Raw genomic sequence first — 23483 nt, 5'->3', positions numbered from 1 at the left:
AAAGTATGGTGAAGGCGTGGTACAGCTCATGATCCAAAGCATACCACAACATCTGTAAAACACGGCAGAGGCAGTGTGATGGCTTGGGCATGCATGGCTGCCAGTGGCACTGTGTCACTAGTATTTATTGATGATGTGACACAGGACAGAAGCAGCCGAATGAATTCTGAGGTATTCAGAGCAATACTGTGTGCTCAGATCCAGCCAAATGCAGCCAAACTGATTGGTCGTTGTTTCATACTACAGATCGACAATGACCCAAAACATAAAGCCAAAGCAACCCAGGAGTTTATTAAAGCAAAGAAGTGGAATATTCTTGAATGGCCAAGTCAGTCACCTGATCTCAACCCAATTGAGCATGCATTTCACTTGTTAAAGACTAAACTTCAGACAGAAAGGCCCACAAACAAACAGCAACTGAAAACCACCGCAGTGAAGGCCTGGCAGAGCATCAAAAAGGAGGAAACAAAGCGTCTGGTGATGTCCATGAGTTCAAGACTTCAGGCAGTTATTGCCAACAAAGGGTTTTCAACCGAGTACTAGAAATGAACATTTTATTTACAATTATTTAATCTGTCTAATGACTTTTGGTCCCTTTTAAAAACAAGGTGGCACATGTTAAGGAGCTGAAACTCCTAAACCTTCATCCAATTTTAATGTGGATACCCTCAAATGAAAGCTGAAAGTCTGAACTTCAACTGCATCTGAATTGTTTTGCTTAAAATTCATTGTGGTAATGTCTAGAACCAAAATTAGAAAAATGTTGTCTCTGTCCAAATATATATGGACCTAACTATGCCGGGATGGTTACCTTTATATTAATTGGATACACTGTTGCAGCCGTGTATTTTGAATTTTATAAGTACCTGTGACCCACCTGCTCTATGGGCATTTCTTTGTGATGCTGTGGTATTACCAATGTTTATACCATATTTTTCAGCCCCACTTTATCCTTGTCCTGGTTCACTTATTTTTGATTAATTAACAAAGATCATGTTTCCACTTTTCTAGTGGGCTTTGACTGTTTTTTTTTTTTTTTTTTTTTTTTTGTTCTGTAGCTATTTGTGTTGCAGTTGGTCCTTATTGGCCGTCTATTTTCTTGTGTGGGTTACTCTAATTACCTTGGTCATTTGACCTCCACCATTATGGGTGGGTGCTTTTTCTATTTTTCCCACTTTGTGATCCTCCTCTAAACCTGAAGTCATGGTCATCTTCGACTATGAAGGACAAACGGCAGCACTCAATCAGCACCTTCGATCAAATTGATGGGGAGCCACTGTATAAAGGGAAAGTCCTCACCTTCTATCTAACCACCTAGATGCTGCTGTCACTATTGACTTAGGCATTTGAGGGGATTAAAGGGAATCTGTCACCAAAATAATGACTTATTTTCCGATACATGTGATCATTCCTGCCAGTTGTGGTCGCTGAGTGCGTGTGGTGGGATGTGGGGTCTGTCCGTTATATGATATCGGTGTTATACCTGAAATCTCTCGCTGATCGCTGGTGTCTGTCTTCACTCACAGTTGAGGTGTAATAAACTGACAATATAGGACTTTTTTTTTTCAAATTCAAACCGAGCAATCCTATTGGCTGTTCATGAATGCTGTTACCATGGTGACAGATGTATTTACAAGTTTAAAGGAACAGGGCACCAATATTGTAAGATAGTGTATTTTAACATTTATTTCACAGAATTTTGGTATAATATATGGACCTGTACAGATAATGTGTGGGCTCACCACATATCTCAATATAACTTAAAGTAAAGTAGGTTGGTAATGGATTTACTGGTCCTCAGATTGCGGTTTTATGTTCATGACAAATCTAAATATTAATGGCTGCTATTTTGAAGTCTGTTTTTCTTTGTTTCCCCATCAGATTTTGATAGTGTTTCCATGTCAGAATAATATTACATGTAGCTAGGGTATGCTGTAGCATTCACATCATTGGGGTCCAGTAGGCATAGCAGAGAAATGAGGTCCCTTTTGGCTTTTCTCCTGCACATTTACCCCTTACAGCCATTATATACAGTGGGTATGGAAAGTATTCATACCACTTTAAATTTTTCACTCTGTTTCATCGCAGTCATTTGGTAAATTCAAAAAAGTTCGTTTTTTCCTCATTAATGTATACTCTGCACCCCATCTTGACTGAAAAAAAACAGAAATGTAGAAATTTTTGCAAATGTATTAAGAAAAAAAAACTGAAATATCACATGATCATAAGTATTCAGACCCTTTGCTCAGTATTGAGTAGGAGCACCCTTTTGAGCTAGTACAGCCATGAGTCTTCTTGGGAATGCTGCAACAAGTTTTTCACACCTGGATTTGGGGATCCTCAGCCGTTCTTCCTTGCAGATCCTCTCCAGTTCTATCAGGTTGGATGGTGAACTTTGGTGGACAGCCATTTTCAGGTCTCTCCAGAGATGCTCAATGGGGTTTAGGTCAGGCCTCTGGCTGGGCCAGTCAAGAATGGTTACAGAGTTGTTCTGCAGCCACTTCTTTGTTATTTTAGCAGTGTACTTGGGGTCAATGTATTGATAAAAGGTGAACCTTTGGCCAAGTCTGAGGTCCACAGCACTCTGGAAGTGGTTTTCTTCCAGGATATCTCTGTACTTGGCCGCATTCATGTTTCCTTCAATTGCAACCAGTCGTCCTGTCTCTGCAGCTGAAAAACACCCCCATAGCATGATGCTGCCACCACCATGTTTCACTGTTGGGATTGTATTGGGCAGGTGATGAGCAGTCCCTGGTTATCTTCACACAGATCACTCAGAATTCTCACCGAAAAGTTCTATCTTTGTCTCATCAGACCAGATAATCTTGTTTCTCATAGTCTGGGAGTTCTTCATGTGTTTTTTTTTTTTTTTTCTTTTTTTTTTTTGCAAACTCTATGCGGGCTTTCATATGTCTTGCACTGAGGAGAGGCTTCTGTCGGGCCACACTGCCATAAAGGTCCAACTGGTGGAGGGCTGCAGTGATAGTTGACTTTGTGGAACTTTCTCCCATCTCCCTACTGCATCTGTAGAGCTCAGCCACAGTGATCTTGGGGTTCTTCTTTACCTCTCTCACCAAGGATCTTCTCCTATGAGTGCTCAGTTTGGCTGGACGGCCAGGTCTAGGAAGACTTCTGGTAGTCCCAAACCTCTTCCATTTAAGGATTATGGAGGCTAATGTGCTCTTAGGAACCTTGAGTACTGCAGACATTTTTTTGTAACCTTGGCCAGATCTGTGCCTTGCCACAATTCCGTCTCTGAGCTCCTTGGCCAGTTCCTTTTCAACTCATGATTCTCATTTGGTCTGACATGCAACGTGAGCTGTGAGGTGTGTGCCTTTACAAATGAAGTCCTATCAGTTTATAATAATAATAATAATAATAAATTTTATTTTTATAGCGCCGACATATTCCGCAGCACTTTACATTTCAGAGGGGATTTGTACAGACAATAGACATTACAGCATAACAACAATCACATACAGTAGATTATAACAAATACCAAGAGGAGTGAGGGCCCTGCTCGCAAGCTTACAGTCTATGAGGAAAGAGGTAGACACGAAAGGTGGGTGGTAACAGTTGCCCTGATTGTATGGACCAGCCATAATGTTAAGTGTGTAACAGTACAGACACAGAGGGCTAATGGATGCATAAAGCATGTGGGAACATGATGCTGGGAACCTGGTTATGGTAAAACTTTTGGCTCTGCCACACAGGGATAGATTAGGTTAATGTGTTGAGGCGATAGGCCAGTCTGAATAAATGCGTTTTCAGGACACGCTTAAAATTGTGGGGATTGGGGACTAATCGTATTGACCTGGGAAGTGCATTCCAAAGAATTGGCGCGGCACGTGTAAAGTCTTGGAGACGGGAGTGGGAGGTTCTGACTATTGAGGATACTAACCTCAGGTCATCAGCAGAACGGAGGGCGCGGGTAGGGTGGTATACTGAAACAAGGGAGGAGATGTAGGGTGGTGCTGAGCCATGGAGGGCTTTGTGGGTGAGGGTAATAAGTTTATACTGAATTCTGGAGTGGATGGGTAGCCAGTGTAATGACTGGCACAAGGTAGAGGCATCGGTGTAACGATTGGTGAGGAATATGATCCTGGCTGCAGCATTCAAGACAGATTGGAGAGGGGAGAGTTTGGTAAGAGGGAGACCGATTAGAAGAGAGTTACAATAGTCGAGACGAGAATGAATAAGAGAAACAGTAAGAGTTTTTGCAGAGTCAAAAGTAAGAAAAGGTCGAATTCTAGAAATGTTTTTGAGGTGCAGATGACAAGAGCGAGCCAGTGATCGAATGTGGGGGGCAAAGGAAAGCTCGGAATCAAGTATGACCCCAAGACAGCGGGCATGTTGCTGGGGAGTAATAGTGGAACCACACACGGAAATGGCAATGTCGGGTGTAGGTACATTAGTAGCGGGAGGAAACACAAGGAGTTCAGTCTTTGACAGGTTCAGTTTCAGATATAGTGAGGACATGATATTAGACACAGCGTTTAGACAATCGCCAGTGTTTTCTAGAAAGGCTGGCGTGATGTCAGGAGAAGAAGCGTATAATTGGGTGTCATCAGCATAGAGATGGTACTGGAAACCAAATCTACTGATTGTTTGACCAATAGGGGCAGTGTACAAGGAGAAGAGGAGGGGGCCTAGAACCGATCCTTGAGGAACCCCAACAGTAAGGGGAAGGTGAGAGGAGGAGGAACCGGCAAAAGAAACAGTAAAGGAGCGGTCGGAGAGATAGGAGGAGAACCAGGAGAGAACGGTGTCCTTGAGGCCAATGGAATGGAGCATAGTGAGGAGGAGCTGATGATCCACAGTGTCGAATGCTGCAGAGAGATCCAAGAGAATTAGCATGGAGTAATGACCATTTGATTTAGCTGTTAGCAGATCGTTAGAGACTTTAGTGAGGGCAGTTTCAGTGGAGTGTAAAGAGCGGAAACCGGATTGGAGAGGGTCGAGAACAGAGTTCTCTGTTTAATTAAACACATCTGGACTCCAATGAAGGAGTAGAACCATCTCAAGGAGGATCACAAGGAAATGGACAGCATGTGACATAAATATGAGTGTCTGAACAAAGGGTTTGAATACTTATGACCATGTGATATTTCAGTTTTTCTTTTTTAATAACCTCATATTTTCCAAGTGAAGTAGGCTACACACATTGGCTTTCATTCAGACCTTGCAGATTAAATCTAAAGAGAATTATTGAAAATGATACAAATGATGATTTTTTTTTTTTTTTGGTGCAGTTTGTGGATATCCCTAATCTCACCTGTTCCTGTAAATGGCAAAGCACTTTCACAGTACTCATTGCTATTCAGAAACTGTGATGTTGGCCTGTGTCCAGCATTGCACTGATTCTCAGTGGAGGTATCTCTACCAGGCAACACGCTGTTGGAAGACCAGGTTATGTACGGGTTGGCTGCCATCGTCAAAGACAACAAGTGGCCTCTGAGCTCTAATGCCACTGTAGCTTTTCAGCAACATCCCCGCAGATCCGTTCAGCTGCCTTTTTGTTCTAGACTGCCACTTTTGTTTTCATTAATCCATTCAATGGTGTGATGTTTGGGTCTCGTGCCAACTAAACAGCTCTCTAGTGGGCTAAAGAGCTGAAAATAGTCAGCATGGCCGGCTTCTGCTTAATAATTCATCATGGAAACTTTGCTATAACAAAATCAAACAATAATGATTTTACTAACCCATTCACTCTTGGCAAATATGTCGTACACGCAGGCCAATCCCATGTAAGATGTGAGGTTTGTGCCTTGCTTTTGAGTCTGTTGATGATCCAGGTATGATAAAACTCAATTTTTTTATTAAAAAAATTTGATAAATTACTATGCTAAAAAGTGGAATTTACGGTTACTGTTGTAGGTGTCCCGCTCAGCTGACCACCTCTTTACAGAGGACATGTAAAGTTAAAGGATTGAGGCACTGTGAGATCACCAGCGAGATTGCTGATTTTGTGACGCCACAGCGATCTCGCCAGCGAGATCGCGGTGTGTGACATGGATCAGCGACCGGCCCCCCTGCTGGGTATCGCTGATCGCACGCCATCATCCTGGGCCGTTTTTTGTTTGTTGGTCTCCCGCTGGCCAGCGCGCATCGCTGCGTGTGGAAGCGAGAGACCAGTGATCAGCGACGCTGGTTTCCAATGTAAACAGCGGGTATCTAAGAGCCGCGTGGAAACCAGCTTGCTCACTAGTCCTGATCGCTATCTTAAGGGCCCCCCCATGTACTGTATATCATGGGGGTATATGGTAACTCAGTAAGTACTGCAGTGCGCAGGCGCCGGACCTCTCTGACCTTTCCCGGCGCCTGCGCACTGCAGTACTCTGCTCTGCCCTCAACAGGGAAGATAAAGTACGCCTGCGCAGGAGCCGTGACACGAAACAAGGAGGACGTCATTGCTAGAAGATGGGAGGCGCCGGACCTCGACACCTATCGGACCGCCCCTGGGTGAGTATAATCTAACTCGTTTTTCTTATCTTTCAGGTTACATCGGGGGCTTATCTACAACATTACAGAATGCTGTAGATAAGCCCCTGATGGCGGTGACCGCAGCTCATAGGCCAAAAATGGGGTGACAGATTCCAGTTAGAAGCAGACACCGTGTTCAACAAAGCAGGTTCATTTTAAACGGTATCCAATATTAGAAGGTTTCATTAATTCCATCCTTTCCTCACTTTGCAATGTTCATTTATACTTCAGGGAGGGTAATGTAGTATAGATAACTACAAAATATAATTGCACAAGTTTTCATGAACTTAAATGTGGTTCATTTGCCAAGAATGATGGAGTTTCTTATGTGCTGTGTCAGCATACAACATTACTGCTTTTTCATATTGAAATTCCATATTTGTACAAACTGTTCTGGAAAACATCTGATGGGGGTATCAAGCGTCAGACCGTCAGTGATGTGATAATGGTGACCTACCCTTAGCATAGATCATTTCAAATGCCTTGAAAGCCCTTTTTAAAATCTGTTCTGTAAAATGTTATTAAAAACAGCCTGTGTATAATTATAGTGCAGCACTGCAATCGATGAGCTTAGCTGGGTTTCCATAATACAGCGTGATGATTGTCTTTCCCTAAAATCAAATTGAGCGTTCTTCTACAATGCAAACGTTTGGAAGAAGCTCTGTGCAAATGTTGACCCAGCTGTGAATACTGACGTATTTCAGCTCTGAAGCTCGCACTGTCGTTAATGCAGCTCAGGATCACAACTGAATAACTATTGCACTGCAAGTATGATGAAGAGGTGACGTATATGTAATTCACTTGTGTACATCAGGGCCGGCCTGGCCAATTTTATACTGTGATGGATGGGCCAGTCCAGCAGTGGACCACATCGGCTAGCAGCACTAATAACCGTATCACCAGGACACTGGTATTGTCATCAATGGTCAGGTACTATTATCCGCTGTGGCAGAGACGAGAATGCTGAGCTCCTTCATACATGTTACTCTTAAAAATACAGGTTTTGCTCAGTTTTTGTTTTTTACTATGTTTTTGTCAGGGTATATTTGTCTCTATATTTGTGCATGCTGATGAAGTTTATCTGATTTAAGTTCATCAGCTTTTGGGCACCAAAAACACAGCAAACCTGATACCTGAGTTTGTTGCACTACCTGCTGCTTTTTGCAAAAACATTGTTCTTTCAAAAAACTGTCCGGAAAAAAATGCTATGTGCACGAGACTTCTGAAATCTCATGGACTTTGCTGGTACGGTGAAATGCAGCTCAAAATGTGCATAATAGAACGCTGTAAAAACGCAGCGTGTAAACACAGCCTGTGACCGTATATGGCAGAGTCTCTTATTCGAGCCATGTGTCTCTTGGCTGCTTGTTGAAGTTTTGATTAAATCATTGTTTTCATCAGCAGTAGATTATCTTTAGAGGACTAGTAAACCTGCTGGCATGTAGTCCTCCATATTCATGAGCTCTGAATAACCCCGCCTCCAACACTGACATTTTTTTTGCCTGTGCACAGAGTACACAAAAGCTGCCAATCATTGGTGTGGGCGGGGTTATACAGAGCTCTGCATTCAAGAGAACTTCTAGATCCGCGAGAGACAAAAGAATGATTTTATCAAACTTCAGCAAGCAGTCCAGTAAGCGATACATCACTGGATTCAGGGTGTCTGTCTTTACATTCTGCTGCTCTAATAGGGGTTAGAAAACATCTTGTGACAGATTCTCTTTAAAGGGAGTTTGTCAGCACAAAATGACTGTTCATACCAAGCACAGCTGCTCGGTGCACCCTTACAGTGGCCATGCAGTTCTTTACTCATTCCTACCAACTTGTTTTCTATCAGTCTCCATGTTTCTCTGACTCCTGTAAAGCCAGTGCTGTCAATCAAGGAAGTGGAAGGTAAAGCTTGATACAAACCCATGCTTGGCTGCATCATGGGTGCACTGAGCCCCTGTGCGTGTTTTGAACACTCTTCTTGTGCTGACAGATTCATTTTAATTATTTCACCCTACAGCTACATACTGACTACCTTACACCCACAGAGGTCAAACATGGTTTCAAGGGAAGTGGACCCCAAATACTCTTATAAGCCTAAAATCTCAAACAGCAGGTTCTTGGGCCGCTCTGGTCTCGGTGATTTGGCTGCAGCGGTGACCTCACATCTACCACTTTATCCTGTTCAGTAACAGTACGGTGATGATACTTGAAGAAGGCTATATTCGCTGTACCATTTGCATAGTCTCTTTGTTCTGTTTAGAGGAACTGACAATTGGAATTGATGTGCAAAAATGTTCCACTGCATAACCAATGCAAACGGAAGTAAAGGGGTCCCATTAATTATGGGGTCCGTCCGGATTCTGTGCCAGTTTTTAGAAGGGAAGAAAAAGTGTTTGTGTTTTCTTCTAAAACCTGTAACAGACTCCATTCTAATCAATGGGCCCGTCTGCTTCAGTGTGTAGCAGATGAATTCTGCAGAGCACTCAAATGGAGTTTCTCTCTCTCTCTCTCTCTCTCTCTCTCTCTCTCTCTCTCTCTCTCTCTCTCTCGATCGATAGATATAGAGATAGATGGAGAGAGAGATAGATATATACAGCTCTGGCAAAAATTAAGACCACTTTCAAATGTTCAGTTTGTATGATTTTTCTCTTTGTTTTACTCAAAATTATACCTATAAATTGTTCTATTAGTCTATAAACTTCTGACATGACTTTTTTTTTTTTTTTCCTGTAAAAAAAAAAAAAAATCAGTGCTTTCAGACCTCAAATAATGCAAAGAAAACCAGTTCATTATCCTTTAGAAACAACAATACATTAAATGTTTTTAACTCCGGAAGAGTTCAGACATCAATATTTTGTGGAATAACCATGATTTTTGATCACAGCTTTCATGTGTCTTGGCATGCTTTCCACCAGTCTTTCACACTGCTTTTGGCTCAAAAATGTAAGCAGTTCTTCTTTGTTTGATGACTTGTGACTATCCATCATCCTCTTGATTACATTCCAGAGGTGTGTACTGTATGTATGTATGTATGTATTGTGCGTGTGTGAGTATGTATGTATGTATGTTTGTGTGTGTATGTGTGTGTATATATGTGTATATATATATATATATATATATATATATATATATATATATATATATATTCTGGACCGTGAAGAAGGCGGGTTCTACCGCTGAAACGCGTAGTCCTATCTGCACTACTTTCCTGCGTTAATGCTGTTTTGAACTGCTTGGACCATTGCATTTTAATGGATTTATGAATAAAAAGAAAAAATTTTTTAACAGCATCCTGGATTGCTCACGTTATTGCTGGACTTTGCTTTGTCGTTGTTTATATATATATATATATATATATATATATATTAGATAGATAGATCTGGCAAAAATTAAGAGCCCTCCACATCCCCAAGTTACTATAATAGTCCTGCTCCTTACCCCGTACAGTAACTTGGGTATGCCATGCAGCATGTTGTGTGCCCCAGTATAACCTAATAATGAGGAAGAATGTGAACCACACATTTTGGAATTACATTTAAATTACAGTACATTTTGATTTGCCTTAATATCAGTCTGAGTCATATATGTAATGGAGACTCCTATATGTGGAAGTGGGGATGGGGAGCAGCAGTGACCTGTATGCTTTCAAATGCCAGGGCTGAATTTCAGTCCCAGTCCGGCTCTGCTATACATTCAGCATATGTTAGGAGATGTGCACCATGTGAAGTGAACTCTTTGGAATATATTTGTAGGCCAAATCCAGAATTGCTCCTAAAGATAATTTTATTAAAGGGGTAATCCCATCTTGAAGATACTATCCCCAATATATAGCAGGTGTAGTAATAATATTAGCAAATACGGTACCTCCGATTAGAAATGTAGTATAATTCTTCTAATTAGCTACGTCTCTTACCCGATGTGCAGGGTATTGCAGTAGCTTAAATATCCATAGCTGCGGCCACTCACATAGTGACAAATAGTTCTTAGTGGTTATAACCATGGATACTATTGGAATAGGATCTTAGAGGTGGGAATACCCCTTCAAATCATGTCCCAGGTTTGTCTTTATATTTTTTCACCTGTTTATGATATATTGTAGATTTCTTATAATTGCAATAAATTTCTCCATTTTTATGTTTGTTTCAGAGCGTCCAGAAAGGAATAAGCCAGAACACAGGTTTCCTGGGTAAGTGCTGCATTGTATAGTACTGTATATTGGTGGTTTCTAAAGACAGAAACCATCTTACTTCCCTGGAAATGACAGCACTTCTGCTCCACAAGTTACATTTCCATGTCAGGAATATTGGGAGCTTTCCCGGCAATCACTCTGAACGTAGCCCACGTACATGCACAGGGCCTTATGTTAATCACTGAAATGATGGTAAGCTAGGGCATATTTATCAATTCGTTTACCTTAATGTTCTGGAGGAAATACACTGAAAAAAAAATATGGCGTCTGGGCCAAAAGCCGTATTTAGTAAGACCCTGCAAAGCCCATATGTTGGGGAAAATTAATGGGGTTTCAGAGTGTTATCTCATTTGTCAAGGATTTCTGACCCTTTTCTACTCCTACCTCACTTTTTGTGCGTATTGTTGATAGATTTGTTAAATGCTGCACTGGTGGGAAATGGCAGCGCACACTTCATCTTGTAGTCTGTGTTGCTGAATTTTCTCTTTTAGTTCTTGCATATTTTTACACTATATTATCATATAAAGAGGACATCGTCTGTTCTAACAATATGGCTTGTGTATCTTCTCTGTTGTGAACTCTCAATCTGACTTTTGAGGCAGGGCTCCCTCTGGTGGATACTGCTGGTAGTGGAGCTGGTCAACATGATGTTAATCCAACAGCTGCAGAGGATGATTGGAGAAGTGGGGGTAGTGATTGGGAGTACATAAGCGAGCAATCTTCTCTCAGTGGCTGCCGGTGATACTCCTGCCTGTGCATAGTGAGGATATCTGTCTCCTGCCTGATCCTGCATTTTCCAGCTAAGTGTCATTTGCTAAATCCTTTGCGTCTGATTTTGCCTTGCTGTCAGGAGTCAGCTGGCTCCCGCCCTGTATTTTTGTATCTTGTGTTTGTTTGCTCAGTCCCCTGCTTTATTAGCCTGTTGCTAGTCGCCAGTTCACACCTGAGTGCTGATATAGTGGGGGCGAGGTTGTGCTAACCTCAGTATTTTTGTGCTTCAGTCGTGTTGGAATTTTTAGGGTTTTTGCGTGATTGCAGACAGTGCCTTTTGTCTGTGCTGTCCTGTCTAGTCAGTGTGGGCCCCATCATTTGCTCAGTCTGTTTTCTGTCTGTGTATGTGCTTAATCTTGTCTCACCGACAATATATGTTTGGGGGCTGTCTATTCCTTTGGGGATCTGCTCCGGGGCAGTTTAGATTTCACCTTTCAGTCTTTAGGCTTAGTTAGTCCTCCAGCTGTGACGAAGCGTCTAGGGCATCGTAGGAACGCTCCATGGCTACTGCTAGTTGTGTTGTTAAGATCAGGGGTCTGCAATCCGCTGAGTGACCAACCTCTCTGGTGTTCTGGTGGCATAGCCTTTTGCGCTTTCCTCCTCGGTGACCCATTCATAACACTTCTCCAGTGTCTGGATTGGTTGTGGTCCTGGTGATTACATAGTTTTGTTCACCCCTATAACACTGAGGTGATATCATACTTCAGGCTCTGAGACCTGGGTGTGTTATCCCATGGTTCACAAAAGATCTGCATATGCTGACTGTAGCAAACTATAATGGAGAACACATGTGGAAAAGGCATGAATTCTGTTCTAGCTTCATCCTCTTTCTACCACATTATCGTGCCCTGATTAATGAAATTTAAGATATATTTTTTTTATATTTTTTTTTTTATTTAGTTAAATATACTTTAAAGGGTGTATCTGAGACTTTAATAAAAAAGCACTAACAGGCTGATAATTGCAGCTTACCTGCCTGTTGTGTCCACTGTCCGGCGCCGTTCTTCCTTGGCACAGAGTGGTCACAGACCGCTCCTGCCTGGGATTCAGAAGCCTCTGCCGACGTCATGTCTATAGAGCGGAGGCTTCTTTTCTATTCTGCTCTGTTGACGGTGTGGGACTTCCGACATCATTCTGATTGACAGCCGGGTCCTCGCTGCCTAACTGGGAGAGCCGGCTGTCAATCAGAATGACGTCTTAAGTCATGCCCCGTCGTGTCAGCAGAGGCCGCTGAATCGCTGGCAGGAGCGGTCTATGACCATTCTGTGCCGGGGTAGAACTGCGCCGTACACAACAGGCAGGTAAGCTGCAATTACCAGCCTGTTAGTGCTTAGGTACATTGTTGTTTTTCCATAAAGTCCCGGATACCCCCTTTAAAGTGTTTATTACGTGGAAATATGTTGTCGGACACATCTATTCTAGCCAGCGACTCTTCGTTTTCAAGAGCGAAGGCTCATTGTTTTTTTTATGTCGGCATACAATATGTGCTCATTAATGGCAAACAAGAGAATTATAGTTTTTTTGTTTGCACTGAATCTTAGTTGCAATCAACTTTTCATGCAAACAATTGTTCAGCAGCAAATGTTCTGTTAGAATGTGGACCTAATGAATCTTGTTTTCCACATTTTTAAGATGGCAATATCCCATGTATATTTTTTATTTGTTTTAAATTGGCTTTCGAATGTCTAATATGTGGTAATTGGCTTTTCCAGGTTCAGAATGTCTAATGTGTGGTGGTCTGAGTTATTTATTTTTTTAAGGTTCAGCAGATTGAAGGTAGCATGGCACTTGGCAAGTGTTGCAGCCTCTTCTATCGTCTTTACCTGCACACCATCACCTGGATATTCTGTGTTGTTTCATTGACGATAATTATTATAGAATATAATAGTAGAATAGAATATGGTAGAATAGAATAGTACAGCGCTGCAACAGCACCCATTTCAAACTGCTCATTAGTGGAGGGGGTAAGAATAGCACCTCCAACAGTCTGATATTATTGTCCTGTCTTAAAGGAACACTCCCAAAAAATGTTTTCCTGATCCTTTTTATTTATGTAATGTAGTGTAGGTGTGTTGATATACTTGCAAATTGCCTTTTCCCCATTATCTAGTGTCGGTCCAGTTGTGGACTGGATAATGTGAACCTGCCTCTTTGCATGGATGGTTGTGTGTGGCTATGCTACTTGCTCGGTATAAGTTTATGCAGCCTCAGGATGGGACTCCACAGACTTGCATTATAAAACTGTCTCTTCTGGTTCACACAGAAACCCCAGTGTGATCCAACTACCGTAAATGTAATTTATGTCTTGACCTAGGAAACAAATGAGGAAGACAGTAATTGGGAAGCGTATTAACGCACCTACACAGCATTACATTGTTGGACAAGATTAGAAAAAAAATGGTTGGGAGTGCTTCTTTAAGGATATAGACCATGAATATTGTAAATCTTGGAAAACCCTAGTGTCACGATCCATTTTTGGATTTGTGGCAGTTCTGGTTCCACTATGTTTTAAATGTAGCTTTTTTGCTTTCAGGCCAGCAGGGGTTAGTCATTTTCCCTTGCTGCAACTGCAGCGTTGCTAGGGCAGCTGATGTGGGTGGTGACCACTCCCATCATCCTTTAGTCACCTGATGCATCAGCTGACTGTCGGTGATAGAGCAATCTACAGTGACCAAGCCTGGAGTAAGGAGCTCACTGGCTGTTGTGGTGTATCAGCTGGTTTCGTGAGTTTGTGATACTTGCGCCTTTATTCTGCTGTGTGGTGCTTTGCAGCAGAGGAAGTTATAAAGTTAAGTTGTGTTTTTACCCCTTCAGTCTCGTGTTTGTCATTGTCCCCTGTGTTCTGCTATCTGCATTTTGAGGTGACAGCGAGGAACGATGTTCCTGATGACGGTGGGGGGAAGGACCTATTTAGGGCATTTTGAGCAGGAGGTGACCAGTCCTCATTTCCCTATTGATTGGGCCTTCCTCACCACTTTACCATCCCGTTGTGTGTGTCGTTCCCTCCGCCGACCAACCTACCCCCGTTGGGTCGTCATATATCGTGACATTATCACCGACCCACAGGCTCAACCGGAGCCCAAGATATCTCTCCCTGACAGGTTCTCTGGAGGGAGAGAGATATTTTTGTTTTTTCAGGAGGCCTGTAAGGTATATTTCGGGCTCCACCCTCATTCTTCTGGGAGTAAGGAACAGCGTGTGGGGATTATAGTCTCTCTCCTCAAGGGTGATCCCTAATCCTGGGCCTTCTCCCTGCCGACCGGTGGACGAATTTTTTGCGGCATTGGCGCTTGTGTATGGGGAACCTGATGACTTCTCACTGGCTGAGTCTAGACTCCGTAAAATCAAGCAGGGGGGCCGGCTGGCTGAGGAGTACTGCTCAGAGTTTAGGAGACGGGCCGCTGACATGCAGTGGAACGACCCTACTGGGAGTAATTTTTGGCAGGGTCTGTCACCTATGCTACAGGATACTCTGGTGCAGTAGGCTACTCCTGCGTCATTGGAAGCCACCATGGCCCTTGCTATCCAGTTGGATAGACTGCCTCAGGGAGAGACATACACCAAATCTGCCCCTGTTGCTCTTTCTGGGAGGAGGACACACTGATGCAGTCGGTCGAATCTATAGAGTAAGGAGCTCACTGGCTTCGTGAGTTTGTGATCCCGGTGCCTTTATTCTGCTGTGCGGTGCTTTGCAGCAGAGGACGTTATAACGCTAAGTTGAGTTTTTACCCTGTCAAACTCGTGATTGTCACTGTCCCCTGTGTTGTACTATCTGCAGTGGTGGTTGCTAGCACCCTTGCCGGCCAGTGCACTAGCCAGAACAGTGTGAGGTGACAGTGAGGGATGAGGTTCCTGACAGCGGTTGGGGGAGGGACCCACTTAGGGCTTTAGGGGAGTGCAGGGTCAGGCTCAGGTTTGAGCAGGAGGTGACCAGTCCTCACCCCTTTACCATCCTGTTGTGTGTGATGCCTACCGACCTACCCCCACCACCCACCCCGATCGGTCGTCATATATCGCTGTCGGCGTTCCTGGGAAAGGTAGGTGGCGTTTATTAGTTTCCAGAAGTATTGTCACTCAGAATTTAAAGCCCCGAATGACAAAAATCCAGACAAGCAATCAGATTTGTCATTCAGTGCTCTTGAAATTTGGCAGTAGTCCATTTAGGGGTTGTGTGTCAGTTTTTCTACAGCTTTCATAGACCCAGATCTAAAAGGATTCTTTCTGATCTCGAGCTTTGCACTGTGGTGTGTTTTGTAAGTGCGTGTATGTTTTTAATCTTGTCTGGCTCTCCTGGGAACAGTTATCTGGAGACTTCACTGGCAGATGAACGGATAAATACTCCTCTTGGTACTCCGCCATAGTAGAGGTACTGAGGCTCGCATGAAAGACATATGCTGTGTATACATGTTCTGGTATCTCAGTGCTTGCCGTGGTTTCTGATTTTCTGGTAGAATAATCCGAACAGTTTGCTGTACTTCCTACGGAGCGTTTGCTCTCTCATGTTTCTGGTTTCTATTATAGAGGGCGGGATCATTGGATTATTTTACAGCACTGAAATAAACAAAGTAAATTGGCTTTATGTATTGGAACTGCACTCGCTTTCTTTTTATGATGGGAGGCGTGCAGGCAGAGTCAGCTATTGTGGAGTTTGCAAGATGTGTTTTTTTTTTTTTTTTTGTTCTCATTTGAAGTAACCCGTTCTTTTCCTTTTTTCCAGACAAGGACCTCTGTCATCCATAAGAGCCGTTATTAAGAGAAGTAAGTTCTTTATTTCCTGCTGTATACGAACTTTGAGTTAAGTCTTGTAATGTCTGTATTTAGTTAATGGATTTTACCAATCCAAGTGAAGGCGGTGATGGTAATCTTTTTCCAGTATAAAAGATTTCTACAAGAGCTGCTTAAGCTTTTTATTTTTTAGCTGAAGAACATATATTTTAATGTAGATGTTACACAGTATATGTTATGTACCGTATATAACTGTCACGAAGTGACTGGCCCTGTGTGACACAACCCAACAATCGGGCGTTCACTAAACGGTAAAACAAACAAGGGAACACCGGGGACACAATTACAATGGTGGGCCCTGCGATAGGGAATGGGGAAATGGACACCTCCTGCACTCTCCTGAGGATATGCCCTGCTCTTACTAGCGTCCCTATACAGGTTCTTTCAACCTGTTGCCGAGCAGAATACCTTAGCCCTCACTTGCCCTGCACCTATTCCTAAGTAGGGAATTGGCAAGTGAAGACACTGGTCCCACCACTGCACTAATACAACACAAGGTAAGGATAGACAGGCAGCAAAAGGAACAGGGTAACAAAAACCACACTTGGCTTTCTCTGCTGCAATGCACCACACAGCAGAGTAAAGCACCAAATAACAGCATTCAGCTGAAGCACCACTGCACCAGCAACCTCCTGTCTTCAGCACAGTTGGTATCCAAAAGGACCTGTATAACCAATGGGCAGCTGATGCATCAGGTGGCCTTTTAAAGGAAGGTGTGAGTAGTCACCACCTGCATCAGCAAGCTCACCAGCAATGTAATTACACCAGCGGCCACCGGGGAGAAAAACTGATATTAACCCTTGATGGCCTGAAAGGAAAAAAGTTTTAATGTGAAAATCCAGATCTGCCACAGATCCAAAAATGGATCGTGACAATAATATTGGGGTCTTGCATTGAGTTCACGTGACTAGACCGGCTCTCAAGCCATATGAGTCAAGATCATTTCCTTACCTAAGTGCTCTGCCCAATCATAGTGAAAACTGTGTCACTGTAAAATCAGGGTCCTCTCATTACTGACCTAACACTGATCTCTGTCATCGGCGGAGAAGAAGAAGCAGAATGCAATTGGGCACATTACGTTTCTTTTCTCGCTAAGATCCATGGCTGGCATTACCACCTTTACTTCACTGAACCACAAGCTACACTGATATTCATCTGTTACTATTAACTCATTCACATAAACAATGGATGGAAACAATTACAGGGACACGCAAATCTTTGAATTCGGGTTTGAATTCAGTCCCATTGCCACAGGTATATACAGTCCAGCCCCGCACAAGGCAATCTGCCTCTACTAATGTCTGAGAAATAATGGATCTTTCTAAAGAACTCGCTGAGTTCAAGGTGGTCCTGTAATAGGATGTCTCTGTTGTAACAAGTCAGTTCATGAAATTTCTTCCATCCTAAATATTCCACAATCAATCAGCTGTGAGTGGTATTATTGAAAAGTGGCACACAGCTACTCTGCCACAGAGCGGAGACCATGTGAAATTAAAGAGCGGTTTTCGATGGCTAAGGAGCGTAGCACAGAATTGTCGCTAATATTCAATTTACTCAATCGCAGCAGAGTTACAAACCTCAGCTGGCATTAATTCAACACAATCACTATGCGACAGGAGCATAATGACATAGCTTTTCATGGCCTTGCAGCTGCAAAAAAAAAGTCTTACATCAGCAAGCACAATGCCAAACCCCAAATGGCCGGTGTAAAGCACTCAACCACCGGACCCTACAGCAGACATTTGTGGTTCTCCAGAGTGGGAGTAGCTTCTCTATTTGGTGTCTGGCAAATGACAGGAGAACGTTACATGCTTATGGGTTGTTTCCCCCCCCCCCCCCCTCCCCCAGAGTCAACCTAGGGTCCCTAGTTCCAATGAAGTAACATCTTAATGCTTCAGCATACTTGGACATTTTGGACAAATAGTATACTGCCAACTTTGTTGGTATGGTTTAGGGAAGGCCCCTTTCTGTTTTAGCATGGTTCATCATGACTGTGGCCTGGGGCACAAAGCAGGGTCCATAAGGACATGGTTGGGTGAGTTTGATGTGGAAAAACTTGACTGAACCGCATAGAGCTTTGTCCTCAACCACATAAATCATTTTTGGGATGAACTAGAAGAGAGATCATGTGCAAGGCCCTCTCGGCAAACATTGTCCGACTCCACAAGTTCTCTTCTGTATGAATACGCAAACATTCCTTAAGAAACACTTCATAAACCTGTAGAAAGCCTTCTCAGAAGATTGGAAGCCATTTTAGCTGCAAAGAGGAAACTCCATATTAATGTCTGTGGATTTAGTATGAAAGGTCCAATAACTGTAATGTGTAGGTTCTCCCAATACTTTTCTCCGCATTGGCCAACTGGATAAAATGTAAGCTACACTATGCCAATGAGGATATTATATTATTATTGCCATAAAAACAGGAGAAAATTAAGAAGAAAAAAAAAAGCTTTTGAAGGCCTCGTGTAACTGGTAGCTTCTTGTGGATGCTTTTCACAGTGGGACAGATTTCTAATCTCCGTCTTAAGGGCCTGTCACACTAAGCGATATCGCTAGCAATATCGCTATAACTTGTGACGTTATAGCGATATTACTAGCGATATCGCTATGTCTGATACTTACCTACGACCCGCTCCCCCGCTGGTTATCGCTGATCGCGCAAGAACGTCCTGGACCGTTTCTCGTCGTCAGCTTCCTGTGGAGAGACGAGCGACGAGCGTGGAGCCGGGCGGGAGGACGTCAGGATCGCCTAGTGTGACAGGTGTCGTAGCTGCTTTTGTTCTGACCAAGCGTCAGCTGTCCATATCACCAGTGAGTCCGAATTGTGAGGTTTCTCGCCCTTCTGTTCACAAGCGCTTGGAGACAAAGTGACACACACACTGGTCATGGTCAAATCACTTTATCTGACGTAATGAAATATAAGGCCGGTTTCACATTAGCGCTTTTTAAGCGCACGCACGGCCGGGGGTAGCTCCGCCCCCGAGCCGGCTCTCTGCCCGGCGTGCCCGCCCCTTGTTTGTAGCGCCGCCTACTAGCGGACAGCGGCGCCTGCGATCGGCGCACCCTATCTTTAGCATAGGGTGCGCAGATCGTGCGCAGGCCGTGCGCTAGTTGCGCTTTGACCTGCGCTGCGCACTTTTGACGGTGCGCCGTGCGCGCCAAAATCCGAAAAGTTTGATTTTGGCGCGCACGGCGCACCGTCAAAAGTGCGCAGCGCAGGTCAAAGCGCAACTAGCGCACGGCCTGCGCACGATCTGCGCACCCTATGCTAAAGATAGGGTGCGCCGATCGCAGGCGCCGCTGTCCGCTAGTAGGCGGCGCTACAAGCAAGGGGCGGGCACGCCGGGCAGAGAGCCGGCTCGGGGGCGGAGCTACCCCCGGCCGTGCGTGCGCTTAAAAAGCGCTAATGTGAAACCGGCCTTAGACATGTTTTTATACCATTCACAACAATATGTGACTCTATGGAGCTCATTTGGCCCCCACCATCACCTCAGGGTCGTACCTTGTTTACAATATACCCAGAACACGTTGTTGAGAACAAATATGATAACAAGTATAGTTTCCTTGAAGACAGAGACTACTAGTCTACATAAGAATAATTCTAGCAATAATAAGGCAAAAGGCAATTGAAGTCTTAATGGCATTTAAAGGGATATAAAAGCAAACCATTAACTCTTTCATATCACAGGTAAGTAGCGACCCCTGACCCTTGCGATGTCGCTGGTGAGATCTGCCTGTGTGGCAGCTCACTAGCGACCACTTAGCGATGCACCAGCGATCCTGACCGCGTCATATCACTGGTCGGGATCGCTGGTGCATCGCTAAGTGTGACAGTACCTTTAGAACCACAACTGACTTGAATTTATGGATGAGCCGTGTTTCAGTGCATTGTGCATCCTGCTTGTTCAGGACCTATGTTGTCAAATTGCACCATTTTGGGGCTATCTATGGTAGGAGCAATGGCATGGCTCCCAGTAGAAGCCTAGCTTTTCCAGTTTGATGCCAACCCTCATCTAATTTTTGGCAGAATTAAACCAGTTCACAAACCCTCTACATACATTGTGTTCTTCCTTCGCATAAACCATCATTAGCTAACACAAAGCTTTTATCTCAGGTGGGTTTTTGATAGCGTAACATTTTCTATAGCTAAATCCAGGGTGCGTTATTTCAGTTTCCCCATTCCCTTTGTGTCACTCAAAATACAGTAGTGCTGAGCATGGATCAAACTGATAGCTGCTTACTTGGCTAGTCTTTGTTGTGAAGGACAAATAACACTACAACCACAGATCTTTATCTTCCTTCCATTGCATCTCAACTTGTGCAGATAATTGCTAATTTTCTTTTATCTGCTTTATCCTTTTTTTATTGATTATGTAAGGGTATGTGCACGCTGAACTTTTTTTTTTGTTGTGGCCAAAACAAGGATTTTGCTAATGGAAACCACTTTAGGAAGCACCCTGTGTCAATTTTTTGGATGAGTTTTTTGTTTATTAAAGCTTTTTTTTTAAAAATATTTTGGGAGTTTTTTCCCTGATGGGAATTTTGCTTAGTTTGATTGGACAGTGCCTTGTTTGGAGCGGATTCCATCAAGGTTCACTGACATGCGCTTTCTTTTCTCCCAACGGGTGTCTTTCTAATCCTGTAGTGGAGGGGGGGGGAACCTTTCAAAATACTTAACATATGAATAAAAAATAAACATACGACCCAAACCCATTTCCTAAAATGTAGGATGGGTAACACTACACATAATAGGTAAACATACTGATCCCATAGTTGCCACACCATAGATAAGATCAAATACTGTCATACACAAAAATCTTAAAAAAATAGATTTTTATTGAAAAATATCAATGTTTTGATATTTTTCAATAAAAATCTATTTTTTAATATTTTTGTGTAAGACACTATTTGATCTTATCTATGGTGTAGCAACTATGGGATCAGTATGTTTACATATGAATAAAAAAGTGCTTTTACAATAGAAATTCCTATAAAGGGTCTTTCTCTTTTAAATATGTTTATTGTATTTTTATGATTTAAGAATAAAATCAAGAATAAAGACAAATATATAATTTTGATATGTTATCACCTCATACAAAGAAAAGACAACGCATTGAACGGTGGGGTTCAAGAGTGCAGTATAGGCACATAGACTATCGAAAGGTAAAGATCAGGTATCAGTGAGGCACATAGACAACAGAAAGGTAAGGATTGGGAATCAATGAGTGTATATGATTATTCAAAAGAAAAACTTCTTGTTATATGTTGGTGTGCATGTGAAATCCATGGGTCCCAGATCCTGGAGAATTTTAGTAGGAGTTTAATTCAAGACACCAGTGAGTTGCTCTTTGGTCATAAAAGGGTCTTTCAAGCATTTTTATGTAATAAATCAGGCTTTTTTATTTTGTGGACCTGGTCCAAAAAACTTCTTAGAAATTTTCTTGTGCTCTTACCATTTTCTTTCTTTGTTTATGTGTTAATAATGCATTTATTTTTCTTTTAGCCTCTAGAACTACTGCGCAGAGTGAACAGCAAAGGGATAGAAGGTATTGCTGTCGGCTTTTACTACTGTATATTTCATATAATCCAGACCATTTTATGAGTCCTCTTCTTCGTACTGATTCTGTATGAATACTAAATATTTGGGTAGGGATAAAATGTTTAGGTAAAGATGAATTACCGTAATTGATTTGGCATAGTCTTGAACCTGCTCCATTACGGGTGGTGTGATATTTCATTGGACAAATTTACTAAAGTCCTACCTGAAGTTGTTCCGTTTCGGGCAGCATTAATGAATACAGCACACTCAACACTAGCGTACAGCTCGGCTGTACAGTAGGCTTCTTTTTTAATAAATTTGCAAAAATTTCTACATTTCTGTTTTTTCAGTCAAGATTTGGTGCAGAGTGTACATTAATGAGAAGAAAAATGAACTTCTTTGAATTTACCAAATGGCTGCAATGAAACAGAGTGAAATATTTAAAGGGGTCTGAATACTTAACGTACCCACTGTAAATCTGCTTGATTGTCTCTAGCTAGTTTAGACCAAGTGGTGGAAGAATTACTATATATTGCCTGTTTAAAGCGGCCAGGGTGGTAGTCGTGGCAACGACCTGTAGTGTCCCCACACCCTGGCTCCCCACAGATGAAATATAATGTCCCTTCTGCTGCCATAAGCTTCGGATCCTTGTTCAGTACGGTTGTGTCTAAGCTGGTGACCGCCTGCACGACTCTTAGCCTGGGGCCCCTTCTTGCCGAAGCAACCTTATCCCCACGGCTGTCAGACTTTCTTTAGGCTGCACAGGCTCTGCTCTCTAACCAGGATTGTCTTTGCTGTATCCCTCTGCTTTGTCTTGCACTACTGTGACTCCTCCCTGTCTGGAAAACCCCTATACTATATCTACTCTATGGCTGGAGTCACACACAACGAATAAAAAATCGGTCCCATTTTAACGGCCCATTTTAACGGTACGAAATCGCACAAAGAATTCTTGTCCAGGGATCCATCTATCATCCCATTTTCTGTCGATGAACCGATTTTATTCGCATCTAAGCATCAAATTGACATCCAATGTCAATGCCTGATGCTCTTTCCTGTTGATCTGGAGAGGTCATGCGATTTAATCGCAAGTCACACGTGTGGTGCGTTTTCAATGCGATTTTTAATCGCATCCATAGACTTGCATTGTCGAATCCGATCCGAAAATCGGTGACAATCGCAGCATGCTGCGATTGTCTCGGTCCGATGAACGGATCCGATAAAAAACACATGATGGGAGCAGCAACATAGAATAACATAGGGACGACTGCAATGCGATTTATTTTTCTTTTTCTTTTTTTTTTTTTCTTTCGCATTGCATTCGTCCGATTTAATCGCTAGTGTGACTCCGGCCTAAGACTCTTATTCCCTATCACTAATGTGCCCCACTAATCTAATCCCACCATTGCCCTATGCTATCTTCTATTCTATCCCTAAGTCTATACACAGTACATACACAATACAGCGACTTTACATTAACATTAGTAAACAACAAGATGCAGTACGTGATACATGTGTACAGTGCCCAAGGAGGGGGAGACACATGACGGACTCTGTCACCTCCATACACCTGAGCATTGTAGCTAGTACTTCCTTCAGCAGGGCAACAACTTTTCAGATTTGTGTAATCAAATAATCTGAACAGGGCAGATTTAGGGACATATTTGGTGCCTGAGTACATGCCAGCCCCACCGCCTGTAGATCTGATACTCTTGTAAGAATGTT

At 42.9% G+C, this 23483-nt stretch overlaps 1 protein-coding gene across 2 annotated transcripts in view; it reads left to right on the top strand.

Annotated features, from left to right (window-relative positions):
• Nucleotides 1-23483, top strand: part of SH3D19 (SH3 domain containing 19) — a 181978-nt gene that overhangs the window by 74057 nt on the left and 84438 nt on the right. For both annotated transcript variants that reach the window (XM_073576257.1, XM_073576258.1), the window contains exons 2-4: nucleotides 10621-10660; nucleotides 16152-16192; nucleotides 21723-21765. In XM_073576257.1, the coding sequence (XP_073432358.1) occupies nucleotides 10621-10660; nucleotides 16152-16192; nucleotides 21723-21765 (124 nt within the window). The remainder of the gene's footprint in view (nucleotides 1-10620; nucleotides 10661-16151; nucleotides 16193-21722; nucleotides 21766-23483) is intronic.

The sequence above is a fragment of the Dendrobates tinctorius genome, unplaced genomic scaffold (genome assembly GCF_039654945.1).
Source record: "Dendrobates tinctorius isolate UK_male_01 unplaced genomic scaffold, ASM3965494v1 ptg000008l, whole genome shotgun sequence".
Classification (NCBI taxonomy): Eukaryota; Metazoa; Chordata; class Amphibia; order Anura; family Dendrobatidae; genus Dendrobates; species Dendrobates tinctorius.
The sequence above is the reverse complement of the archived record's forward strand: the minus strand, read 5'-3'. Positions and strand labels throughout refer to the sequence as shown.